The sequence below is a fragment of the Puma concolor genome, chromosome B2, assembly GCF_028749965.1.
Source record: "Puma concolor isolate L17-30 chromosome B2, mPumCon1.1.hap2, whole genome shotgun sequence".
NCBI classification, from domain to species: domain Eukaryota; kingdom Metazoa; phylum Chordata; class Mammalia; order Carnivora; family Felidae; genus Puma; species Puma concolor.
Window position 1 is genome coordinate 17,541,661 of NC_141671.1, and position 23,932 is coordinate 17,565,592.

At 39.9% G+C, this 23,932-nt stretch overlaps 1 protein-coding gene across 1 annotated transcript in view; it reads right to left on the bottom strand.

Annotated features, from left to right (window-relative positions):
* The window catches only part of TMEM170B (transmembrane protein 170B), a 31,640-nt gene extending 24,356 nt beyond the window's left edge, over window positions 1-7,284 (bottom strand). Inside the window, exon 1 of the mRNA XM_086706286.1 lies at window positions 6,966-7,284. Coding sequence (XP_086562412.1) covers window positions 6,966-7,284 — 319 coding nt within the window. The remainder of the gene's footprint in view (window positions 1-6,965) is intronic.
* Between the last annotated feature and the right edge of the window lie 16,648 nt (window positions 7,285-23,932).

Consider the following 23,932-nt stretch of genomic DNA (forward strand, 5'->3'; position numbering starts at 1 on the left):
TTACAAGGCCACTTCAATTATAAGAAAAGAGATGCGTGCAAAATGCTTTGCACAGTATCGGGCCTGCAGTGAATATTCAATGAACACAACTATTTAAGACTTCTGGAATTTATTAGAATTTTTCATCTGATACTGTGGTAAATTCAACACGCTGTATTGGGGTGGGGGGGGGGTTCTCTTCTTACATCTGACTTTTAACTGAAGTGTTGTTGACACACAATGTTACATTAATTTCAGGTGCACAACACAGTGACTGGACAAGTCTATACGTTATGCTGTGCTCCCCCCAACTGTAGCCACCATCTGTCCCCATACGATGCTACTAGAATACCATTGGCTATACTCCCTCTTCTATACCTTTTGGCTGGTGACTTACTCATGCCACAACCCGAGGCCTGTATTTCTCGCTCCCCTTTACCCATTTGTCCATCCCTCCCTCCTCCTCCCCTCTGGCAACCATCAGATTGTTCTCTACATTTACGGGCCTGTTTCTTTTTGTTCATTTATTGGTTTGTTTTGGTTTTAGATTCCACATGTAGGTGAAATCATATGGCACTTGTCTTTCTCAGTCTGACTTATTTCACTCAACGTAATACCCTCGAGGTCCATCCATGTTACCACAAATGACAAGATCTCACCCTATTTTTATGGCTAAGGAATATTCCACTGTATACATACACACCTTCTACATCCATTCATCAGTCAGTCCATCAGTCGGCCAATGGACACATGGGTTGCTTCCACATCTTGCCTATTGTAAATAAATGTTGTAAATGATGCTACAGTAACAATAGGGGTGCGTGTATCTTTTTGAATTAGCATTTTCATTTTCTTCATATAAATACCCAGTAGTAGAATTACTAGATCATCCAGCATTTCTATTCTTAATTTTTTGAGGAAACTCCACAGTTTTCCGCAGTGGTTGCACTCATTTACTTCCTACCAACAATGCATGAAGGTTCCTTTTTATTCACGTCCTCACCAACACTTGTTATTTCTTGTCTTTTTGATTCTACCATTCTGACAGATGTAAGGTGATGTCATTGTAGTTCTGACTTGCATTTCCCTGATGATGAGTGATGTTGAGCATCTTTCCATGAGTCTGTTGGCCATCTGGATGTCTTCCCTGGAAAAAATGTCTATTTAGGCCTTCTGCCCATTTTTTAATTGGATTATTCATTCTTCTTATTTATTATGTTCCTTATATATTTTGGGTATGAATCCTTTAACAGGTAGATCGTATGCAAATGTCTTCTTCCATTCAATAGGTTGCTGTTTCATTTTGTCGATGGTTTCATTTGCTGTACAGATGCTTTTTATTTTGGTGTAGTCCCAACAGCTTGATTTTGCTTTTGTTTCCCTTGCCCAAGGAGACATAGTTAACATGTTGCTACAGCCCATGTCAAAAAGATTACTGCCTCTGTTTTCTCCAGGAGTTTTATAGTTTACATCTAACTATTCTTAATCCCAATTTCCTTTCCTGGCTCCAGTGACTCCTCCCCATCCCCGACCCATCCTTCCTCCTCTGTTTAGGCTTCCTTTCTACAAGAAAAAATAGCTCTAGTCATTTTGACTCCTCCTCGTGAATTATCTTACTTTTCCAGTCCTTCCTTTCAATTACTAAACAAAGCACAGATAAGTTTATATTCTGGTAGTTAGCTACGAAAGAGTCACAATTACAGCTTGCCCAGTCCTAAGGCTTGTCCTGAAATTGCTTTAGGTTTAAGAAATGTCACCTGGATGTCAGACTTGGTATTGCCAGAGGATACGGATGCATGAGTCAAAGATAATGAGATGGAAATTAAGAAAGAACCTGAAGATGACAATTCCGGTTTTTGAGAAATTACAGTAGCTTCTTTCTCAATAAGATACACAGGTAAAATTTCCAAAGAGCAAAATCCTATAAAGTACGAATCATACCACCACTAATTTACTGGCTCTGTACCACAAAAGAGTAAGGAATTTTTCACCTATATTTCAGGAAAAACCTCCTGTAGTAGAGCATTTAGGAAGAACTTAACCCAATGAGAAGCTGGGGCACAGGGCACCCCGGAAGATGCATACCTACTTGGGAACATACTGAGGGTGCTGGCTATACATGTGAGTGTGAACCATTCCAACTACGTACAGTAGATACAAACTACCCCCCCTTTATTTTTTTGCTGACAGTCAGTATTAACACTACAGTAGCTTAGCGACTATAAAATCTAAAAGGGAACTTACTGTAAGTGTATGTTTAACAGAAAAATGAGCACATATATATTTTATACACAAAGACATCTGACCTTCTTTCCAGTTTGAATCCCAGCTTCTCAATGTTTGCACCAACAGAAAGAGAGGAGCACCCGCCCTACATCTGCAGCTGGCAGTGAGAAAGGAGATGAGCCTGAGGCCAGCCTGTGCCTTTTTTCTCAGGGACCAGTTATCCCTCTCCCAATACCAGCCTGGCTCTGTGTTTACCCACGGGCTTAGGGATCCTGCCTTGTGGTAAGCAAAAAATTCTCCTCTAAACTCTTAGCAACCAAATTTGGGTCAGAACACAAAGTTGGAAGCCAAAGTAGATGAAGAAAATAAAAGTAAAGCAAAGGAATGCATGTCATTGTAGATTATTTTTTTAAGTCAAATTACCCATAAAACGGAAAGAGTACATTCATAGACTATAATTTTAGATTGGGGGTAGGGGGGTTAGAACATATGGAGAGAATGAAAAACTATTTCATAGGGGAAGGCATTTATCTTTACTTTGGTAAGCTGAAGAAGCATCTAACCTACACACAGTTAACAATTTTGGAATCTTGTGAATTACACGGTTTGGGAAGTGGCGAATACAGAAGAGAACTTTAGCAATGGCGATTTACTGAAGGGATGGGGTCTCCAGATACGAATCTGTTCTACAGGCAATCCCTATACTAGGTCTTCAGGAAGGAGAAAAAATAAATAGACCAAATTTGGTAGGATTTCTAAAACCGGATATATAATAAATATGGATCACTAACTTTTACACCAGCAATCGTAACTTCAAGTTTGGGGAAAGCATTATTATTCAATCATATCTTCCATATTCCAGTATCTTTTATTTGCTGGCCAAAACTTAGTTGCATTCACACACTCTTGGGCTCACTGGGGCGAATACTGCCAGGCTATTCTTAAGTATATTAAGATTTATCATCAGACACGCCAGAGTTAAGAATCTATGTGGAATCAAGTGAGAGGGACAGAACTAAAAGTCAGTGAACATCATCCCAAGGCCTGTCTCTGTCACTAACTGCCCCAGCCATGTCACTTCCATGATGATGTGTCACTATTTCTAAAATGAAGTAGTCAAACTACATAACTTCTAGCTCTAAAGTTAGTTCTAATTTCTGGTTCTTATTATCACTTTTTTTTTTATTATCACTTTTTAAAAATTTTATTTCTATCAAAGTAATACATACACAAGACTATTTTCTAAAGGTCTCTAAGAAAAATAAAAGTCAATACAAAAAGGCGTCCCTGCTGGGGCGCCTGGGTGGCTCAGTCAGTTGGGCATCCAACTTCAGCTCAGGTCATGATCTCACAGTTTGTGAGTTTGAGCCACACGTCGGGCTCTGTGCTGACAGCTTGGAGCCTGCAGCCTGCTTTGGATTCTGTGTCTCTCTTTCTCTGTCCCTCCCCCATTCATACTGTCTCTCTCAAAAAAGAAAAAAAAAAAAACATAAAAAAAAAAAAAAAACTTCCCTGCTTCACGTCTGGGATAAAATACAAACATAAGAATAAATAACACCTGTCGGTTTGTGTAAAGAAAAAAAATAGAAATGAGAATACATTCTCCTTTTGTTTTTTGTTTTTAATTAACCAGAATTCCTACTAACCAGATTTCTAGAAGTCTTTCACACAGTCACTTCTTAAATCCAAATCAGTCTGGTTCTACACTACACTTTTTTCTGTATTAGCCATCTCAGCTCCAACTTTATATGCCTTCTGAGTTAATGTGTTACCATAATCTGAAAAAAGGTAATAATTTTTCACGTATTAGCTATCAGAGCTAACCAAATTATTCTTGGCTTCAATACCTGAATCCATAAAATAAGGATAAACAATCATCTTTCTCCAGATTACTAAAAAGATTAAATAAAATATAAGAACACATGGTAACTAGCCCAAAAAAGTGCATTTAATAGGCATATGTGTGGTTTAAAGGTATGGCCATCTATCCATAAAAGTTGCTTAAATGACTCATTTCCTGATTAACAGCACATTCACTCCAACAGACGTGTCTGGAAAATAATGCAACTAGAATGTTTAAAGCATGCAACTGTTAAGTATTATTTTAGAACTGCAATTCAAAAACATGCATTGAGTATTTATATGTACTAGGTAGAATGTTAAAATTCCAGAATTCCGTTGATTATGACAATGACCCACCCTCCAAAAGCTCACAGTCTAGTAGACACAAAAATTATAATATAACTGAACAATATAATAATAAAGGCATATACATGGAGCAGAAGTAGCAGGGGGAAGCAAGTAACTCATTCTGCCTGAAGAAAGTAAAGAGGAAGAGTAAAAGTCACGTGAAAAGAGGAAAGAGTAATTCTGTGGACAAAGCCTCGGGTTGAAATCCTAGTTCAGCCACTTATTAGCACCAGGATTTGGGGCAATTTAATTTCCCTCTCTGGGCCTCTCTGTAATTCTACTTTGGAAAGTTATTAAGATTAGAAATCATATATATGTTAAGTGACATATATATATGATATATAGCAGGCACTCACTAAGTGGTGGCTGTCTTGTTCTAGGAGGTGTATTTGTTTTTAGTAGACCAAATTCTAAATGGCACTGTAGAGAGCATCTCTTGACTAATGACCAAGCTACATAAGGGATCACTAAGGACACCAGCATGAAAAGGCCATAAGGAACCACATCACAATATTACCACTTTTAGAATCCACTTTTTTCCATGTGAAGTGATTCCTAATATGTGGTATGCCGACCTGCTGGCAAAGAAGACTTCTAATCTATTATCTCCCTCCGTTTTTATCCTCACAAACTGAATTTTGCACATTCAGACTCATTATTTAGGAAATAAAAGAGGTCCCCGTGTTCCTCAGTCTGACCTGAGGAACTAGTTTTGGATGTTCAGCATATCTTGCATGAAACGGCAAAGTCTGATGAGAAAATGATTATTGAGATTATATTAGGGCGAAATGAGAGCTAATCCTGGGTTGATACTGCTATTATCAACCTAATGGGGGACTTGAAGAACTGGAAGCCACTATAATGACTGGAATCTTACTAATCATTTTAAAAATATTGTCAAATCTGGCCAAGTGGGAAGTTACATTTACACTACTCTGTGACCCCCCAAACTAATTTTCTCTAAATAAATGATGAGCTAAGCCAGTCCTTAACATATACAAATACAAACTCTTAAGTTCTTTTCACTTCACTCCTACAAACACTATCAATACAGTATTTGAGAAATGAATGGTGGATAAATACAAGCAGAGCCAGAAGTAAGAGAACATAAGGTATCTCTAAACTCAACTGAATCATGAAATGGTCTTCATGTCGATTTTTTTTTTTTTTTTTTTTGGAAATAAAAACGTATTTCTGACCCTCAACCATCATGTAAGGTCAGTTTGCTCCAAAGTAAATAACCACAGATTCAAAGTGAGGACACCATGAATCAACCCAGAACCGATGTTAATTTTATAGTTGCCACATTCAAGAAAATCAGTGTCAAAAAAATCAGTGCTCAAGAAAATCTGTGGTATAAAATTCCATCAATTTTCTTTTCTACAAATATCTGAGAAATATACATATACAAGACAATATACATAATTCACACATGTGTATCTTGTCAGGACAGGTTATATTTGTAAAATACTCTCCATACTCTTAACCACTTTGACGTAATGGATTTTAAAATACTAATGCTCTACCAAAATTAGCCTTATATGTTTTCAAGAATTAAATCCTGAGTATGTTTCTAAGTTTTTTCTCTGAGAAGCAGAGAACTGAGGAGTCTCCAAATTGCAACCGAATTTCCTTCTTGTAAACACTCATCTTTAAAGGGTATTTTTAAAACTCAGAACTCAGAGTGTAAGAATCTCCACCTTAACAAACCTGGAAGTTTCTTCACAAAGCAAACCTACAGATGCGATAAAAATATATGGGCATTACTGCTCACTTTTGCAACTACAACTTAGGTTATTATAATGTAGTGAAGTCCAATTCCCTCCTGACAGCCTTGACGAATGAAGGGAAATACAAAAAATGATAATAAATAAATAAATAAATAAATAAATAAATAATCAAATGTCACAGAAGCGGCAGCTTGAGGCCAGAGGGAGAGAGACAGACAGACAGACTCTGGAGACAGACAGGAACTAGGAGGGAGGAGATAATACGGTCAAAGCTGAAATGCTTAGAATGCACTAGACCTTGGCCCAGTCTCTGGCCCACTATACCCTACTTCATTAGTCATCTACAGCAACAAAAATTTAACAGGTGAGGCAAACTGATCTTGATCGTTGTGAACACAGAATTTAAGCCCTGTATCCGGTCTGAGATGTGTCAGAAAGAAACAGATCTAAGCATCAAGAAGCGGAGTGTGCGTGCGTGTGTCTATGTGCGTGCGCGCGTGGATGGGGGGCTGGTAAATCCACGCGAACTGTGCCCGAGACTCGGCACTAACGCTATTCGGCGCGTACTACACTAGGCAGCGCCGTCGGGAGCCCTCCCCGAGCCGGGCAGGAGGCGGGGGTCGGGGATTCTCCGCCCGCAATCCAGACCCTCGCAGCGCCCCGGGGACCGGCGCGAAGTGCACCCAGTTAACACCTTCCTCTCTGGGACCAGGGGCCGCGAGCCGGAGAGCCGGGCGCGCACGGGGGTGGGGCGGCTGAAGCGCGGCCCCTCTTCGGGAGGGAGAAAGGAGGCAGGGGGCGGCACCGCATCCCCGTCCCCACCCCGGGCGCATCAATTACCCGTGAGGTTCCTCAGCACCGTCCCGTGGGCCCAGAGGCTCAGGACCTGCTGCACCGACAGGTTGATCATGGAGTGATCGCCCCCTTCCGCCTTCATCTTCCCCGGGGGGCGCCCGCCGCCCTCTCCTCGGGCGCCGGGTGGCGGCGGCGGCTGCGAGGCTCCGGGGGCGGCGGCGGGTGCGCGGCTCCTCCAGGCCGCCGCCGCCGCCGGGGAAGGCTGCGGGGCGCCGGGCCGGGCGCTGCTGCTGCCGCCGACGGGCCTCCGGGGGGGGCAGCTCAGCGCGTCTCCCAGGCAGCCCCCTCCCCGCCGGGGAGACATTGAGGACGGCGGACGGGGGAGGGGAGGGGGCCGGGCGCTCTCCCCGCGCGGCCCCCGAGCGAAGACTCGGGGCGGAAGAGGCCGCTGTCGCTCCCTCTCAGGGGCAGCCCCGCGCCGCGGGGGCCGGGCACGCGAGGAGGCCGAGGTCACGCAGGGAGGCCCGGGGTGATGGGCAGACGGCAGGTGCAGCCCCCGACGGGGCCCAGCTCATCACCGCCGGAGGACGAAGAGACCCGAGACCCGGAGGAGTCTGCGGCGGCGGCCGCGGCGGCACCTGCCGCCAGCCTGCCCACCCTCCGGCCGCCGACACTCGAGGAACCGCCCCCTCCACCCGCGGCCGCCGGCGGGCCGCTCGTGCGCGCGCGCACGGGTCCCCACCTCCCCCGCCGTCCCTGGAGCCGCTGCGCATGCTCACTCTCCCCCTTCTCGCGACCCGCCGCCCTCCGACTGCCGGCCGGCCCCCAAAGCCCTCCTCCTCCCCCTTCCCCGCGCGCGCGCGAGCTCGCGCGGCTGACGGCGCCCGGCGTCGGCCCGCAGTGGGGCGGAGGGAAGCGCGGCCTACGTCACTAGCGCCACCGCCCGGCCCCACTGCTGATTGGGTGCTCCGAGGGAACCGCCTCCACTCCCTCCCCGCCCCCAGGCGCCGGGGGCGCGCCTGGTGAGAGCTGGAGTCGTAGCCCGGGGAAAGCGAGGCACCGAGATGCTGCGAGATGCCGGAGCCCCAGCTTGAGGGGCAGCCCGCCCCACCTTGCGGTGGTGTGAGGGGTGCTCAGACCCGTGTGATGGATTCGGTGGCATTTCAGATCTTCGGCCTCGAATAAAATGCTTTTGATAAAGATGTTTGCGTACAAGTTATTATTTTTTTTAAAGGGCGTAAATATCTCAACATTTTAGATTCATTTATTTGCGGGTTTTTTTTTTTTTTTAAGTAAGTCAGGTGTTCTGGATAGGTCACTACCTGCGGAATGCATTTTTAAGCCACTAAAACAGAAATAGACCCGTTTTATCTTCATCCAGTCCTTCCCTCAGCAAGAACTTGGGCCTCCCGTCACTCTAGCGTCTGAAATCACCTATTGATACGAGGCTTGGCAGGTGTCCTACTCCACCACGCCATCCCCTGGTCTAGTTTTTTTTTTTTTTTCCTCCCATTGCGGTATTCTTTTTATCTAAATTGTGAAAGTCTCCCGTTATTTTTTCCCCCTACCACTGAAACTGGACTCTCTTCCCGGGGTTTGCTGCCTTTCTCTGTATCCAATATTAGCCGGAGGAGCTAAATTACAACCACAGCGAACTAAACTCCTCCTCGATGTTTGAAACCTTTTAACTTGCAAAATAAAAGCTCAGTTTTGGCGATAGCATAAATATGCACAAGGCAGCTCTCTGCACCCCTCCTTTTTCAACCCCTCCGTTGTACACATGTATGCACTACCTGCCTGATATCACAAGAAAGGGAAATTTTTGCGTCATGATTTGGAATTGAGCCAAAACTCATAATGTGGAGTTTATCTTCCTCTACAATTTAGAAGTATTAGATGTTAATCAATTTAATATCATAGAATATGACACTTAAAAGAGGCTTTAACATTTTTCTAATTCATTTCACTTTACAGGTAGAGAACTCATCCTGCAGAATTAAGTGATTTGACGTAGGTGACGCCACTTCAGAGCCTAGTTTCTGAAATTCCTAGTCTATGAATTCTTTCTTGCTATGACACTACCTTTCTCAACTCACTAATTAACTCCATAATTTAAGGTGCTGAATGGGGACGTGCAGGTTACCTGGTGGCAACATTAAAAGATTTGGCATTATTTGATTAGTGATATTAGAGAATGTGGTCACGTTCCGTGAAGGGTTTATAGCAACAGCTCATTAAATTCTCACATCAGGAACTTTTAGTCAGTTAACACGGAATCAATTGGGGTTCTTATGGTTACACACTATTATATACACATAGTAGCATTCATTAAATACATATATTTAAAATATTCAGAACTTGGGGCAGTGCCTAGCACATGATGTTCAATAAATATTTGCTGAATGAATAATTGAACGAACTTCATAGAAAAGTCAGCATTTTTTTTGTTCCATATATTTTTTTAAAACTAAATCTAAGTGACTTCAGGAATTGAGAAAGTAAGACGCAGCAATGAAGCCTCAAGTCGTGCTTTCATAACTTGACAATTTTCCCACTGCTTTTCAGCTCAATTTAATAAGCATTTATTTGGCACCTACTATCCATAATGTTCTATGCTAAGCAGAATCTATAGGATTCTAAGGAGACTAAGGTCATTACTCTAGGCTAATGCATTGCATTTTACTTGTCTTTGCCTTGATAAAGGTAATGATACCTACTGTATTAGAAGCCTATGTTCTTGAGAGAATTGAACATTTTCCCAATAGCCAGAGTTATGAAACTCAAAACTGAGTTAATGCAAGTAGAGGTTGTATAATTTCTTTCCTTGAAGATTTTTGATATTGAATAAATATAACTATCAAGGAATGGCTGAGTCACATTCCTGCCAGAAGTCAGAGAACACACGAAACGAACCCTAGAGGTGTCTTTCAATCTTGTGCTCTTGAGTGTGAAATAAACAGTTCTTGGTTTATTTTTTATGTTCAGATAAGGGAACATCCATAAGTCTTAGGCATCCTATTAATTGTCCAAAGAGGGCTCAGAAGAAAGCTCTCAAAATCAATTGGAATATAAAATGATATTGATCCTTGGAGAAAAACATTATTGAAGGTTTTTTCCCTTCACTTTATTATCATCCTTTATTGCTATCCAGGACTATAGCATAGAGTCACATTATGTAGGCAACCTAATTTCATGTTCTTACACATTTCACTGGGTTCTAAACCCTGAGTGGTGGGGTAGGTTCAATAGATTGATTACCTGGAAAATATGGCTTGAACACTGGCTCCAAGACCTACTAGCTTTAAAATGGGAATAATGATAGTATCTCTCTCTTGAAATTTTTGGTGTCCTTTAAGTAACAATAACACAGACCTCCTTCCTTATGCTAGGCCCTGTGTCAAATTAAAACTATAGATTCAATTGTCACAAGGATGAGTTGAAATTTCTCAATACTATTAGACTATTTTATTTTCACAATCCATATACAAGGCTGTGCAAATCTTTGTACACACACACACACACACACACACACACACACACAGAAATGAGAGCACTGTTGGTTATTTTTTGAAGAAAAGAAAATTAAATTGGAAGAAATGACAGAAACAAAAGGAAGAAGGAGTCATATTATTATTCAAAAATAACTACGCCACTGAAATTTACATGTTGCAATGTTTCTCAGCATACCTATTAAAGTCAAGAGACATTTTCCATCACAGTAAATCAGAGAAACAAAGTACAAGACTATTTCCTTCTCAAAAAGCTCTAATTCTAAAAACAATGCCGCAAAATGACATTGTGGAAATTCACGTTCTAAATGTAGTTAGTCTACCTACTAAAATTGTATCATTCCAATTTGCCCACCTTGGGAATTTAAAAAGCTGAAATTTCTGGGACCAGGAAATACAAAGGTGTGTCCTGTTTTATTTCCCCAGTAAGATACGACACACTTAGGATGCCAAGCTACTTTATGCGGCTGCCCAGAAAAGGAAAAGCTGATCCATATTGGCAATGGATATGACCTCCATCCACAGTCATGAAGGGTGAGGGGCATGTTTGAGATGGCAGGACAGACAGATAACTGCCCATGCCTCCAATTCTATTTTCCACCTTATTTTTGTGCCCTCCCTCTACCACCTTATTTATTATCCCAAGTCTTAGAAAAAGAATACATAATGATATTTGGACTCCGAGAATTTGTACTTTGAAGGTTAATATGAGCATGAGAAGAAAAATACTGCTAAAAATCACACACACACACACACACACACACACACACACACACACACACACACACACACTTCTGCATTTACAACATATGAGATGCAGTTTTCACCCTAAAAATCAGTGTCTACAAATTACCCTGCATATCCCCTGGTCATATTATAGATGAAAGGCCAAATATTTTTTTAAAAAAACATAAAATAATGTGTTAACTGAACAGCATCTGTAGATTTGTGATACATAATCTACACTACATTTCAGTTCTTAAATTATTTCACTATTGAGCTAAACATCAGAAAGCATTGTATACCAAGATCAAAATGGTGAAAATGGTATTTCTCTGTATTTTAATTAACATTTTTCTGATTTTCAGTAAGGTTACACATTTTTTTTATGTGTATAGGAATTTTGGATTACCTTTTCTAGGGACTTTCACCCATTTTCCTTTCACATAATTTATCTTTTGAAAACTATATGTAAGGGCTTTTATACATTTAACAAATTAATCTTTGTGATATGCATTTCATTTATTGTTTCCAAAAAGTTTGTCAATTTCTTTTAATTTTAATAATTTTTTTTGTCATACAGAATTTCTGATATTTACATTGTCAGGCTTTCATTTTATGGTATCTTCACTCATGCTTTAAAAAGTCTTCCTCTTGGGGCGCCTGGGTGGCTTAGTTAAGTGTCCAACTTCTGCTCAGGTCATGATCTCAGGGTTCATGAGTTTGAGCCCTGCCTTGGGCTCTGTGGTGAAAGCTAGAGCCTGGTTTGGCTTCCGGATCTTCCTCCCAATTTTTCTCTTTCTCTCTCTCTCTCTCTTTCTCTCTCTCTCAAAAATAAACAAACATTAAAAGAGAAGATCTTTCTCAGGTTTTATTTTTAAACCTTCTTACATGTTTTCTAAATATTTTATGGGTGTTTTTGTTTACAACTTTGGTCCACTTGGAATTTTTTTAATGTAAGGAGTTTGGTAAAAATCCAATTTTTTTTTTTCCAGATGGGTACTGTTGTCCCCAAATCCATCATTTTCCCACCTAAATACCTAAAATATGTAACTACCTAAAATTCCAGCTATATCATGTATCAAATTCTTTATATACTTGGATTTATTTTCGGGTTTTCATTGTTTTAGCTATTCGTCTGTTCATGTGTCAGTACTACCCTGTTTTTATTTTCTTTAACAGTAGAATTTCCTTCAAAACCTGAAATAGTTCCCTCTTGTCTATTACTCATTTTCAATTTTTTTCTGATTAATCTTGAATGTGTATTATCCCAGGGAAACTTTAAAATCAGCTTCCTAAAAAGTAAAATAAAATAAAATAAAATAAAATAAAATAAAATAAAATAAAATAAAATAAAATAAAATAAAATAAGGTAAAATAAAATAAGCTTCCTAATTCTAAAAATGTTACTGGTTATATTTTTAGTGGAATCATGTTTAATTTACAAACGAGTGTGGTGTAAATTGAGAAATCTTGATCTCTCATTTTAAGAATTTTGATTTTGAAAAGTTGTTGAAAATGTCTGTTCAGCATCTGTAGATATGACCATGTGATTCTTCCTTTGGTTGTAAGTACAGGGTGAATGATATTAATTTATTTCCTAATATATTCTCTTTGTGTTCTTGGAATAAATGCCGCTTGGTCATGGCCACGGTGTGGAAGTTCCTCAAAAAATTAAAAATAGATCTACCCTATGACCCAGCAATAGGACTGCTAGGAATTTACCCAAGGGATAGAGGAGTGCTGATGCATAGGGGCACTTGTACCCCAATGTTTATAGCAGCACTTTCAACAATAGCCAAATTATGGAAAGTGCCTATTTATTTATTTTGAGAGAGACAGAGAGAGCGCAAGCTGGGGTGGGGCAGAAAGTGAGGGGGTACAGATCTGAAGCAGGCTTCTTGCAGACAGTAGAGAGCCAATGCGGGACTGGAATTCACAAACTGTGAGATCATGACCGGAGCTGAAACCAAGAGTCAGATGCTTAACTGACTGAGCCACCCAGACACCCCTTCCCATTCCTTTAATATGCTACTCAATTCTGCATCTTAATCTTTTATTAGAATTGCACCATTGATATAAGTGAGATTGATCTGCAGTTCTGTTTAGAGACATGTTTGATTTAGGGTTTTTTTGTTTGTTTGTTTTCTAATTAATTTTGTATTGGCTTTATACAAAATACTTAGAAACTGTCCTTATGTGGGCTTCTCTTTTTCTTAAATGTTTGGAGCAATTCAACCATAAAACTGCTATCCATGCTTTGGGGAAGCAGTTCTTTTGTCAACTGTTTACTTAATATTATTTTTCCTAGGGCAATCAATATACTTAGATATTTTTTCTCTTCTTGATCCTTTTTCCTATATATTTTTTTTATTTTGGTCTAGTTTTAGCTCTCTGACACCATTTTGAAAAATAATTTTCAGAGTTAACCAACGCCTCCTGTAATTCCTTTAATTTCTCCAACACATTGCTCATTTTGTGACTTTACGCTTTCCCTCACTTTATCTCAATTATATTTGCTGTTCATTTTATATTTTTTTCCAGTTAACTGGGTCTTAGAGATATTTGTCAGTTCTTCATGTATCTATATATTCATTCACATTGTTTTGAATTTTATCATTATCAGTTTCTGCTGCTTTCCTTCGCATTGTTTTGTTGTTTTCTATAAATTTTATGTTAGCTGTTTGATTCATTTACTTTTATTCTTACTTGTTTCTTAGGAAGTACAAGTATTTTAAGTTTGTTCACTGAGTACTACTTCAGTGCTATCCTGTGGCTTTCGAGACATAATGTTCCATTAACATTTTCTATTGTTACCTTCCAGAAATTCTACCACTTTCGTTTTGATGTCTACTTTAAAATTACTTCAAAGAGAGACTCCCTTCTCATTTTTGACTTTTAGGGGAGGAGGTTTTATATTTATTAGCAGTTCAGAATGCTTTTACAGTGTGGTCAAAGAATGTTATCTATACTATTTTCTACTTTGGGGAATTTATTCACATTTTCTTTATGACCCAGTGTATGGTTAACTTTGGTAAGTGAGTATGTACACAAAAAGGTGTATTCCATTTTTAGGGAATAGTGTGGTATATACATGAGTAAGATCTACCCTATTTTTTGTGTTACTAACAGTCTTCGCCATCTTACTTTTATGTGCTAAATCTACGTAGGCTGTACCTTAGATTTTCACTAGCCCATGCTGCGTAACAAACAAACTCAAATTTTCATTGGCTTAACAGTACATCTCGTTGCTTGTCTGTGGTGCGTGAGAACTGCAGATCAGTTGCTGTTCCCTGGTACCTGCTTGCTCTGGCTCAGTCCAGCTCCGGGCCTTTTCATTTCAGATGCAGAACTGGAGGAGAAGCCACCCTTTGGGTTCAGGCTGTGCTCATGGTCTAGGGCAGGAACTAGGGTCACAACCAGGGCTCTTGCCTTGCAGACAAATTTTAAGGGGACTCCAAAAACTCAGGGATCAAGATAAATGCCATTCTCACTCAATATTTTTAACATCAATATTAAGAAAAAATCCATGTTGAACAACATGTCAAAATGTTTACACGGAACAGAGTCTCACCCTGAACTTTCATGATCCTACCTCACCCACCTCACCCTGATCCCAGTGCTGGAGGGAATGAGTTTGTCAGTTCCAGGCTAAGCAGGTGCACCTAAAGTTTATGAACAGATATGGTCCATGCACATACTCCCATTCCTTCGGCCAAAGCATGTTGCATGATCAAGACCGAATTGAATAGGAGAAAGAAATATATTCTACCTACAAGTAAAGAGGGGAAGGATGGGCATGTAGAAGCAACAAATAATTGAAACAGATGAGACAGTCCAATACAGGCTGAGTGAGGTCAGTCTCCTACCAATACTCTAATTCTACATATTTCTCCTATTTTTATGGTTTGACCTTTATGAATTTCGATTCTATATTTTTCACGTCTATTAGAGTCTGATTATGATTTTTTTCTTTTGTGAAAATTAATAAAGAGAAACGTCACTAAAATGGAGTCGGGAGGTTGGATCAGGGGAGCCCTGGGGCCCTACTACTTGTCATCAGACGGACCTTGCACATGGACACTGCTTTATTATCCCAGCAGGAGGAAGAAAGGTTTTCCTCCTAACCTGGCAACAGCCCAGCCAATGAGGATCCACTACACTTAAAACTCCCAGTTTACTCCAATGGAATTTTTGTTTATATCAGCCTCCCCTCTACTCTATAAAGAGCATTCCTCTCCTTTATTCAGCCCACTTGCCTTTGGTTTTTGCCTAAGTTTGCTTAACAGCTAATTCCCAAACAAAGCTGTTTTTGCTGGTAAAATAACTGGAAGTTTTATTTTTAAGGTTAACACCTTGTAATTAAAAATGTCTTAATTTGTAGTATAGACGTTTTTAAATTTAATTTAATCTTATCTAATATTAAGGTTCCGGCTCTAACAGAAATGTTTTTTGCTTGTATTTGCCAAGCATAATTAAAAAAATTTTTTTTAATGTTTATTTATTTTTCAGAGAGAGAGACAGAGTGCGAGCATGGGAAGGGCAGAGAGAGGAAAACACAGAATATGAAGCAGGCTCCAGGCTCTGAGCTGTCAGCACAGAGCTTGACGCAGAGCTTGAACCCACAAACCACAAGATCATGACGTGAGCCCAAGTCGCACACTTAACTGACTGAGCCATCCAGGCACCATTGCCAAGCATAATTTTGTCCTTTCTTTTTCAACTTTCTGAATAACTTTCTGAACAACTTTCAGGGATTCTGTTGTTGAGTTTGACTTTTGATTGATATGCCATGAGACTTTTTAAAAATATTTTAACAGTATTGGTAATATTTTATTTATTTTTCGAATACAATTTATTGTCAAGTTAGCTAATATACAGTATAACCAGTGTGCTCTTGTCTTCGGGAGTAGATTCTCATGATTCATCACTTACATACAACACCCAGGGCTCATCCCAACAAGTGCTTCTCCTCAATACCCATCGTCCATTTTGCCCTCCCCTGCACCCACATATCAACCCTCAGTTTGTTCTCTGTGTCCAAGAGTCTTTTATGGCTTACCTCCCTCTCTGAAACTATTTTTTCCCCTTCCCTTCCCCCAAGGTCCTCTGTTAAGTTTCTCAAATTCCACACATGAGTGAAAACATATGACACTTGTCTTTCTCTGCCTGACTGATTTCACTTAGCATAATACAGTCCAGTTCCATCCATGTTGTTGCAAATGGCAAGTTTTTATTCTTTTCATTGCCAAGTAGTATTCCACTGTGTGTGTGTGTGTGTGTGTGTGTGTGTGTGTGTGTGTGTGTGTATACCACATCTTCTTTATCCATTCATCAGTTGATGGATATTTGGGCTCTTTCCATAGTTTGTCTATTGTCGATACCGCTGCTATAAACACTGGGGTACATGTGCCGCTATGAATCAACACTCCTGTATCTTTTGAATAAATTCCTAGTAGTGCTATTGCTGGGTTGTAGGATAATTCTATTTTTAATTTTTTGAAGAACCTCCACACTGTTTTCCAGAGTGGCTGCATCAGTTTCCCACCAGCAGGACAAGAGGGTTCCCATTTCTCCATATCCTCCCCACCATCTGTTGTTTCCTAAGTTATTAATTTTAGCCACTTTGATCAGTGTGAGGTGGTATCTCAATGTGGCTTTGGTTTGTATTTCCCTGATGATGAGCGATGTCGAGCATCTTTTCATGTGTCTGTTGGCCATCTGGATGTCTTCTTTGGAAAAGTGTCTATTCATGTCTTCTGCCCATTTCTTCACTGGGTTATTTGTTTTTTGGGTGTTGAGTTTGGTAAGTTCTTTATAGATTTTGAATACTAATCCTTTATCTGATACGTCATTTGCAAATATCTTTTCCCATTCCTTCGGTTGCCTTTCAGTTTTGTTGATTGTTTCCTTTGCAGTGCAGAAGCTTTTTATCTTGATGAGGTCCCCCAAGTTCGTTTTTGCTTCAATTTCCCTTGCATGAGGCTATTTTAATAGAGGAATCTAAACCATTTCTATTTGTTGTTATAAAAGGTATGTGGTATTAGTTGTATCACAGTTATGTTATGATTTCTATTTTTGTTGCTTTTTAAAACAATGTATTTAATTAGTATAGTTTGTATTTCTTTTGCTTTGTCTATGCATTCCTTATAATTTAAAAGGGTAAATTCTGTTTTTATTTTTAATGATAATCTCTATCACCATCACTGATGTATATGCACATCATCTTCTGTTTGGAATGTATCTATTGACCCACTCCACACAATCCTAAAACTACTTACCTCCATTTCCTTACATCTGTTTTCCCTCCTCTTCCCCATTAGATTATAGCAGATTGTATGTTTTTTCCACTGTTTACTTCTACTGCTAAACTACCCGGGTCTAATCCTACTTTGACTGTTTTTCCAGATGTGAACATTTAATGTTAGGCAAATTACTTAACCTCTCTAATCTCCAATTTCCTCATACAATGGGAAATACATGTAAATTTATTTATACTCTTCATTTATATATTACATATTTTATTTTAATATTTCCTTGGGCTAATGTGAGTGTCAGATAAGTACTCAGAATGGAGTCTGAGAGCTGTAAATACTCAATTAATGCTAGCTTTTTACTATTAGTGTATTTAAATATTAATAGATTTTTATAAAACCATATGGAAATGCCAACTTTCTGAACAATATTTCTTCTAAAGAATATGCAAAAAGGCCTTGTAAAGAATTCTTTTTTTAATTAATTAATTTGTTTTTGAGAAAGAGCACAAACAGGGCAGGTGTCAGAGAAAGAGAAGGAGACACAGAATCCAAAGCAGGCTCCAGGCTCCGAGCTGTCAGCACGGAGCCTGACATGGGGCTCGAACCCACAAACCATGAGACCATGACCTGAGCCGAAGTCGGATGCTTAACCGACTGAGCCACCCGGGTGCCTCAAGGATTCTCTGGATGGGCAAGCATCTACTTCTATTTCTTCTCACCCCTTTTTTTAATGTAATACATTCCCATGGCTGAAAACTCTCATCATGTGAAACGTATTCAGTGAAAAGTCTTCTTGAACCCTATTCCCAAGTACCACTTTGTACCCCTCAGGCAACCACTGGTATTAGCTCTTCTGTAGATTCTTTCTAAATCTTAGCCACGTTAAATATCATTTCAACCCAGTTACGAAAGATGAGGAAATCTGAATACTTAAGCATTCCCTTCCCCCTCTTTCCCTCCCAACTCTATACGTTTTCATAATAATCTTTCATCATTGACATTGAGAATGTTTATGGAGGTGCCCGAGTGACTCAGTCGGTTGAGCGTTTGACTCTTAATTTCAGCTCAGGTCGTGATCCCAGAGTCGTGGGATGGAGCCCCTCATGTCAGGCTCCACGCTGAGGGTGGAGACTGCTTAAAATTTTCTCTGTCTCTCTCTCTGCCTCTCTTCCCAGAGCATGCACTCCATTTCTCTAAAATAAAATAAAATAAAATAAAATAAAATAAAATAAAATAAAATAAAATAAAATAAAAAGAATGTTTATGGAAGGGGTGCCTGGGTGGCCCAGTCAGTTGAGTGTCCACCTCTTGACTTTGGCTCAGGATTTGAAGTGCCATCGGACAGACCATTTGTGTCCTATATTTGGCTCCTCTCGTGTTCCCTGGCCCAGGCTTGGGACAGCACAGAACTTGGACGGGGACATAGGCATCAACGGAGAGAACATCAAGGAAAGTCCTCTGGCTGTGGTTTGAAGAGCAGGAGAAAGAGCCCCGCCAGCTTCTTCACCTGATTGGATGAGGCCCATGCACGTTAGTGTAGGCAACCTGCTTTACTCAGTCTACCTTAATCTCATCTGGAAACACCCTCGCAGAAACGCCCAGAATAACATTTGACCAAATATGTGGGTACCTCATGGCCCAGTCAAGTTGACACATAAAATGAACCCTCACAAAGGTAACCCAAGAAATTCAGGAGATCTGAAGACACCTGGGTTATACAACATATTCAGCAGAAGGGACATCCCTCATATTACTGAAAGCAGCTCTAAAATGAAAAGAGGAAGCGTTACAAACAGCTTAAAAGCTACTATTTAACACTCTCTGTCTTCCATGGGCTGGACTATGACCCTTACAACACTCTTTGAAGGTTCTGCTGTTATTCTACTTTCCGAACGAGTGAAGTGTAGTTCTGAGCAGCCAGTAACCTGCCAAGGTCACCTAGCCTAATGCCATTTGACTTCTGCTCCCCGAAACTTAACTGCTACCCCCCAAAACGACTTATTTTAGTAAGATTTCCGAGACTTGAAATTTACAGAAACCATAGAAGCAGACCTGTTTGTTGTATGACCTTTGTGGCATAGACATCGGCTATTCACTGAATTCTCTTTTTCTCATCCTCTGAAGGCGAGATGCGTTCTTCAGACTTCCTCAGCGTTAGGGACAGCCATGAAATGTGCCCAGCTGTGATGTGTGCCCCTTCCTGGCCTGGCGTATAATAACCTCCCAGAACTGTCCCTTTACACTCTTTCATTTTTCTGACCCATTGGGCTGGTGATAGCCAAGCAGCTTGGAAAGCCACAGGTTGAAGACATCAAAGCGGCCATCAGCTCGGGTTCTTGAAAGAGTGCACAGAACAGGGCACAGAGCACCCCTGTTGATCTGGAACTTACTTTGAACTTTCTCAGTGCTGAGCTATAGTGTTGTGGGAGTTTTGTTTTATCAGTTTAGCTAACCTAATTAATACTCCAATACTGTTCCTATTAGGAGTGCCTTCGTTTGTACTTGATGTTTCCGGTGACTTTATTTCCTGGCATCTACTGGTGAACTCAGTTTAATAATCAAATCTAGGTGATCCAAATTTTCTATCAGGCCAAAACAATCTGAGTTTATCACAGAATGCTGCTAACTCATCCAGGCCAGCATCCTCTACCCATTCCAACTGCCTAATTTTTTGTATCACCTACAGAATGAAGGTTACCCTGCTATGTCATGCCCTCTTAAAGTTCCATCTGATTGGGGCGCCTGGGTGGCGCAGTCGGTTAAGCATCCGACTTCAGCCAGGTCACGATCTCGCGGCCCATGGGTTCGAGCCCCGCATCAGGCTCTGGGCTGATGGCTCAGAGCCTGGAGCCTGTTTCCGATTCTGTGTCTCCCTCTCTCTCTGCCCCTCCCCCGTTCATGCTCTGTCTCTCTCTGTCCCAAAAATAAATAAACGTTGAAAAAAAAAAAATTAAAAAAAAAAAAAAAAAGAAAAAAAAAGTTCCATCTGATTAAGTTACCATAGTAGATTGAATTCAACTGGAAATATCTTGCTACATTAAAGAAAAGCAAGAACTCTGAACATAAATTTTTCAGTGGCCATTTTTTTATGCCATCTTAGATAATATAACTGTTTAACTTCATATAGTAAATATCTGGGGTAATTGGGAACATAATGAGAATATCCGGCCCATTGTAAAAGCACAAGTTTGAACCCAAGTTAATAGTTTTCATAATTTTCTTTCATTATTTTAATCATAATCCTTTTTCAAAGAAGCCATTTTTCCTACCCTTGAAGACCTCGGCGTAGGTTTAAGGGAGAATAATACATTAGAAACAATAAAAAACCAGTAAAAAACAACCTGTGACTGAGTATACACTAACATTATATATAAAATATACATATATAATATGTGCATATTAAATACACATATAAAGGGGCGCCTGGGTGATTCAGTCAGTTAAGTATTTGAGTTCGGATCAGTATTGAGATCTCACGGTTCGTGAGTTCGAGCCCCACCTTGAGCTCTATGCTGACAGCTCAGAGCCTGGAGCCTGCTTCAGATTCTGTGTCTCCCTCTCTCTCTGCCCCTCCCCTTCTCATGCTCTGTCTCTCTCTCTCTCTCTCTCGAAAATAAATAAACATTAAAAAAATAAAAGAAATAAATAAAAACAAAAATAAAATTTAAATACACATATCTAACCTGTATTATCATACATTTATATATGATATACAAACAAATTATTATTTACGTATAAGGGTATGTATATGTATATGATTATATATGTATTGTATATAATATGCACAGTAACATGTATAATAATATATATATATGTATTACACATAATGTGAATAATATCTATTATATATTTTATGTATTACATAATATATAAAATATAAAAATGTAAGTGTACATGTATATACACATACATATTGCATAAATGCTGAGGGAATTATAAGAGTGGGATAGGATAAATCAGTGCTCTCCTTACAGCCCAGGTCACGTGACTCAATTCCAAGTATGAGAAAAGGTTGTATCAACTAGGGCATTCAGTTCCGTCTCTTAATTTATTGTTACCAATGACCAAAGGAAAGGAAGACCGTGTCTTAAAAATCAAATGAACAGAGTTTGATTGAGCAAGGCACTGTGTTTGGGCAACAGTTGAATTGGTGGCATCTCTCAGAATTAGGCCAAGGGTTGTGTGTAAGCAATAAATTGCACAATAAAATGCAACTTCCTCTGAGCAACCAGGGAGCATTTCTTGCTTCTCAAGGTCTGGCTTCCAAGGGAACCTCCTCTTTTATTTCAACCTCCTTGTATTCATCCTGGATTTCCAAGCTTAAATAAAGTGCAGTTTAGTATTTTACTGTGAAACATGATGCACAAAATGCAGAAAGATGAATAAGCATTTTCATTTACTCCAGAAAGATCAGCAGCGAAAATTTTATGGTCCATGTGTACTAAGAGGCCTATTTAAAAAGATCTCATTTCAAACCAAGTGACGTTTTTTGTAATGATAATTTTTGTTTTTTGTTTTTGTTTTTGTTTTTTTTTGGTTTGGAAACTCTGGGGAAGTTACTTAAAGTGGGGGCAAATGAAAGACCCTTTTTCCTTTTGCTTGTTCTTCATTTCTAAAAGTCTGAACACTGGTGCACCTGGGTGGCTCAGTCGGTTAAGCGTCCGACTTCGGCTCAGGTCATGATCTCACAGTCTGTGGGTTCGAGCCCCGCATCGGGCTCTGTGCTGACAGCTCAGAGCCTGGAGCCTGCTTGGGATTCTGTGTCTCCCTCTCCCTCTGCCCCTTCCCTGCTCACTCTTTGTCTCAAAAATGAATAAAACATTAAAAAAAAATTTTAATAAAAGTCTGAACATGATGTGAATAGATTATGAAGCATTTTGAAATCGTTATTTATTCCTTTCTATTTTTTGTAAGACTTTGAAAAATAGGGCCATTTCCTTCTCATACATACTGAGGGCTAACGGATGAGAAGGAAAGAATAAATGCATGTATTTAAATTGGTCATTTACTTTGAAATTGCTGAGTTGGCCTCAGTTGGAAATACATCCCTGAAAATTTTGTCATTGCTTCAGTAAAAGTAGCCAGTCAGGGATAACTGCTTAAGAATCTGGGAAAAGACTGACATATACTTTTAAAAAGTTACGTGAAAAAGCTTTCTTGGTTTGAAGTCAAGCATTTATGCCCATAAGGTTGCTTTTCTATTTGGAATCAGAATGTTTTTCTTCATATTTGGGTATTTAAGGCTAACTTTAATAAACAGCACTCTTTTTAAAAATGCCGCATCAGGGCGCCTGGGTGGCGCAGTCGGTTAAGCGTCCGACTTCAACCAGGTCACGATCTCGCGGTCTGTGAGTTCGAGCCCCGCGTCGGGCTCTGGGCTGATGGCTCAGAGCCTGGAACCTGTTTCCGATTCTGTGTCTCCCTCTCTCTCTGCCCCTCCCCCGTTCATGCTCTGTCTCTCTCTGTCCCAAAAATAAATAAACGTTGGAAAAAAAAAATTAAAAAAAAAATAATAATAAAAATGCCGCATCAATGGTGCTAATGTTTGCCATTTGAGGCTGGATTTGTTATTTGGAAATAACAAGAAGTTACTTGGTATAATGTCCGTTGAGTGACCAGCCTGGGAAAATCTTTCTTTTGATGTCAAAAGTGAGGTGTAACGTAAGTGGTGAAACTTTTGTCTGCATAGTTCATAACTTGGTTTGAAAGAAAATTAAAAAGTATTTTAAGTAATGACAACGTCATTAAAATAAGAATCTAACTTTCCAGAGTATCTTCTCTGAAGGGTAATATAAATGATAGTAAACCTTTGAAGTATGTGGTCTGGAAGACGTTAATGAGAGAAATTGAAAAAGACACAGATAAATGGGAAGATACGGCATGCTCATGGATTGAAGAGTATTATTCAAATACCCATGTGACCCAAAGTCATCTACAGATTCAATGCAGTCCCTATAAAAAATTCTCATGGCATTTTCCCTCAAAATAGAACACCACCCCCCAACTTGTATGAAGCCACAAAAGACTCTGAAGAGCCAAAGCAATCTTGAGAAAGAACAAAGCTGGAGGCCTTGCTCTCCCTGATTTCAAACCATATGACAAAGCTATAATAATCAAGACGGTACGGCATAAAGACAAACACATAGACCGGCCAGAAAGGATAGAGAGCCCAGAAACAAATCCACACATATGTGGTTAATTAATATATGACAAAAGAGCCAAAAACATACTATGGGGAAAGGACAGTCTCTTTAATAAATAATGTTAGGAAAACTAGACAGCCGCACAGAAAAGAATGAAACTAAACCACTATATTTGCAGTGACACAGCCCGAGTCCATGACCTCACTGCTTCACGGAAGGATTACTACAGCAATGCCCTAGTTAGCCTGCCAGGCTCCAGTCTCCACCCTTCCCATGCATCTTTCATGACCTTTGTGCAGCTAATCTCCCCACCGCCGATTTTCATCCTGTTATTTCTCTGCTCAGCAATTCCCTATGCTCCTTATGTTTAAAATTCTCTGACT